The sequence below is a fragment of the Carassius gibelio genome, chromosome A5 (assembly GCF_023724105.1).
Source record: "Carassius gibelio isolate Cgi1373 ecotype wild population from Czech Republic chromosome A5, carGib1.2-hapl.c, whole genome shotgun sequence".
Taxonomy (NCBI): Eukaryota; Metazoa; Chordata; class Actinopteri; order Cypriniformes; family Cyprinidae; genus Carassius; species Carassius gibelio.
Genome location: NC_068375.1, coordinates 23,403,452 through 23,407,366, shown reverse-complemented (window position 1 = coordinate 23,407,366; position 3,915 = coordinate 23,403,452). Strand labels below are relative to the sequence as shown.

Genomic DNA, 3,915 nt, shown 5'->3' with positions numbered 1-3,915 from the left:
TTTTTAAAGGCAATATTTTCCATATTTAGAGATATCTTCACAGTGATCATTTGCTACTATAGACTACTGGTTTCAAAATAAAATACAAAAATAGTTTTATAGTTTAAACAAACAAAAATCAAATGATTGTGTCATAACCAGAAAACCAGACCTAATCTAAAAACCCATCCTAATCTACTGATTTTGCACTTTTACTTTATATTTTAAGCAAAATAAATGAATGTCTATTGTCATACCACGTGTTAAGAACGGCTACAAAGGACAGAGAGAGAGAGAGAGAGAGAGAGAGAGAGAGAGAGAGAGAGAGAGATATGGCCTTTGATTAGCTGCTTGGTGTCTTATTGCTCATAGTGTCCCGCTCCTGTCCGGTCCTGCCCAAGGGACACGAGCCTTAACCAATGCAAAAACTCTGAAATAGAGTCTTAAACTTGTGTGTAGAACAGGCTTTGGTTTTATTATTACCTCACATTAAAATAGCACACTTATCTTTGATATTCAGGGCGTAATTGATGACATTGGTAAACTTGGGCAAGAGGGTAATCTTGTTCAAGACACTGAGAAGCGGGAAAGAATCTACAGGTGTCTGAAGAGCCGCGAGACTGAAGGAGCACCGCACGCGCCAGGCGCGAGCACAGACACGCAGCCATCAGGAGCAGAGCGCGACCCCCGACCCGTGAAAAAAAGCGTCACAGAGAAAAAAGAGAGTGAGAGAGAGGGAGGGAGATAGAGAGAGCTATAGAAAGAGTGTGTGAGAGACGCGGCCGTCCCAAGAATGATGTCCTACATAAAGCAGCCCCATTATGCTGTGAACGGGTTAACACTGTCCGCCTCAGGAATGGACCTGCTGCACTCCGCCGTCGGCTACCCAGGTCAGTTTATTTGTATTAATCATTTATAATATGCTTGTGTCAGAAATTTGATTAATTTGGGTGGTCAATGAACTAAAGGAAAAGTAAAACTGAAATGTAGTTTCGTCTTTCCTATTTCATTTTAGATTAGTTACCCTTTTTTCTTTCAATTTAAGCGTAATTTAAATATAATATAACCAGTTGATAGCCACAGGACTTGCTCACGTAACAAACAAAGGCTACCCGTATTCGAACAAAAAATAATTAGACTATATAAAAATCCATGTCAAATATATATTTGAAATATTTGAAATTCATCTTGAGGGTTCTTTGTAAAACTATTTTATTTATATATTAATACAATTATATAAAATGTTGTATAACCTAAATTTTTGTATTTAAATGTTTGCTTGTTTATTATGCAAAGTTACTTTATAGCAAATTCTATCTATCTATCTATCTATCTATCTATCTATCTATCTATCTATCTATCTATCTATCTATCTATCTATCTATCTATCTATCTATCTATCTATCTATCTATCTATCTATCATTGCTGTATGATGACAATGGATAGTCCAAGTCCCTCCCTCTGTCTCTCACCAGTATCAACCATATTAATAACTGTTATAAGCTCACATTGAACAATTAAACTGATACCATCTAGATTTAATACAAAAGGTATTTTCTTTTACTGTAAATGTACATTCCTCTTTTCACCTGAAAACGTAAAGTTGTTCTTACCGTGTAAAGTCAATGTTTTTATAATTAGGCACTCCAAGGAAGCAGCGTCGGGAGCGCACTACCTTCACACGAACCCAACTGGACATTTTGGAAGCCTTGTTCACCAAAACACGCTACCCAGACATATTCATGCGAGAAGAGGTGGCTCTGAAAATCAACCTTCCAGAGTCCAGAGTTCAGGTGAGCCTGTCTGACTCAAACTCTCTGACACCTTTCAGACTGCCTAAACACACCTGACCTTGTTCCTTAAGGAGCAGAAACAGATCATTCATTTCAAGTAAAATAAAATACATTAATCCCAGTATCTAACACTCATTTGCTTTGTTGCAATTAACACATCTTCAGCTAAATATACACCATGTGTGCATTTGAAGTTGAATCTATTGGTTGATTCTCAAGTATTGAAAATAAACACAACTCTGACAGTGTTTGTGAGGCACATTAATATTGCAGGCCTGAATATCAAGCATGAGATTTTTACAGTATATAAAAGAAACAAGTCCATTTTGACTTTTAGCGAAATGTGCCACACTTTTATTTCCCCCTCTAACCTCAATCTTATTTCTCCCAGGTTTGGTTCAAGAACCGTCGTGCTAAATGCCGCCAACAGCAACAGCAGTCCAGCGGTCAGCCCAAGCCCCGTCCCCCTAAAAAGAAGTCATCTCCTCCCTCTGAACTGACCTCTGACCCTGGTGCCAGCTCCTCAGTGGCAGCTGCCTCTGCCCCAGCCGTGCCCCCTAGTGTCAACACAGGCACAGCGCCAGTTTCTGTGTGGAGTCCCACCTCTCTATCCCCCCTTTCTGACCCGCTGTGTGGCTCCGGCACACCTTGTGTGCAGCGCCCTGCTCCATATGCTATGAGCTATGGTCAGCCCTCCACCTATGGCCAGGGCTACAGCTCCTCTCCTTATTTCAGTGGATTGGATTGCAGCCCGTACCTCTCTCCCATGACCAGTCAGCTGTCCGCAAGCGGGGGCGCCCTCTCTCCCCTCACCGTGCCCTCCATGGGCGGCTCGCTCAGCCAGTCACCCTCCCTCTCCTCCCAAGGGTACAGCACCTCCTCGCTGGGTTTCAGCTCCGTAGACTGCCTGGACTACAAGGACCAGCAGGCCTGGAAGCTCAGCTTCAGTACCGTGGACTGCCTCGACCATAAATTCCAGGTGCTGTAGAAGAGAAAGTGAGCAAGTGAAGAAAAAGAACAAGAGGGAAGGAGAATTAGGAGAAGATGGATGAAGAATAAATGAAATGAAACTATTGCTTGAAATGCCGGAGACATTTAGATGATGAACAGAACTGAATCAGCAGGATTCAGGATCACAGAGGTGAAAAGGGGTGCCCATTTTGGAACTGGTGAAGACTGTTCCTCTGTAATCCAGACCTGCTCTGAGATTGGCTGAGAGTGAAGGGACTCCTCAAGTCTACTGATCAGTCATTATTAACAGTTTACCTCACACACACACACACACACACACACACACACACACACACACACACAGAGAGAGAGAGACCAGAGACAGACTAAAACATATTTCATAACACAGTAAAGTAATTATCACCAAAACACACACACACACACACACACATATCACACAAGGACAAGCACGTAATTGGAGGGAAACTTCTCAGTATCTCTACAGATACAATTAGCTCTTTATGGGACAAAGTTATTTCTACTTTTTTCATAAGTTTGGTTTGGTTTGTCTGTACTGAAAGGCATTAGAAGTTCTTGTGTTGTGCTTTTAGCTTGCTGTTATTTATGTATTGTTAAATTATGTTCACTTAAATATTGTTTTCTGTTAGTTTGAGTTAATAGTTACTAATTAGACTTCATTTAATGGCAATACATGCATGCTGTTGATATATGTTTTCTATTTGGGAGACCTTGTGTTGAAAAAATGTTGGTGTTTACAATGGTTGTTGCTTTGACTGAATACATTCAGATGGGATCTACAATTTCTCTTATTTTAACAATTAAACGTGACTTTGTTTAACAAGATGTGTTTAACAAGAGTTGTCTAACTCTGTTTCTCATTGATAATGCAAGATGAAGTATACTGTCATTAATAAAAGCATTGCTGGAGATTTTATTAGCACATAGAACAAATGAATTATATGTAGTGGGCCATCTCTTTCCCTCACACTGAAGAAGAGTGCATGGTTATACATTTAGAGATTACAAAATTTGAAGTAAAAATATGGACTAGATCTAAGTTAATAGTAAATATAAGTGCTAAAAATAAAAACTCAATATGTATTCATACCTCTAATAGGGCATTTTCTGCAAAACTGGCAATTCAAACTGTGATGAACTGGATTTCTAACC

At 39.9% G+C, this 3,915-nt stretch overlaps 1 protein-coding gene across 1 annotated transcript; it reads left to right on the top strand.

Annotated features, from left to right (window-relative positions):
• Positions 1-332: 332 nt before the first annotated feature.
• On the top strand, positions 333-3,588 carry LOC128004748 (homeobox protein otx5-like). The gene is made up of 3 exons (XM_052592626.1): positions 333-869; positions 1,622-1,773; positions 2,165-3,588. Exons 1-3 carry the CDS (start codon positions 773-775, stop codon positions 2,759-2,761), a joined length of 846 nt encoding a protein of 281 aa, XP_052448586.1. The 5' UTR covers positions 333-772; the 3' UTR covers positions 2,762-3,588.
• Positions 3,589-3,915: the final 327 nt, after the last annotated feature.

Excerpts from the sequence above, each read along its gene's own strand:
- LOC128004748 (XM_052592626.1), top strand. The coding sequence starts at position 773 with ATGATGTCCTACATAAAGCAGCCCCATTATGCTGTGAACGGGTTAACA. Across the intron at positions 870-1,621 it reads CTCCGCCGTCGGCTACCCAG|GCACTCCAAGGAAGCAGCGT; the intron begins GTCAGTTTATTT and ends TTTTATAATTAG. Across the intron at positions 1,774-2,164 it reads TTCCAGAGTCCAGAGTTCAG|GTTTGGTTCAAGAACCGTCG; the intron begins GTGAGCCTGTCT and ends TATTTCTCCCAG.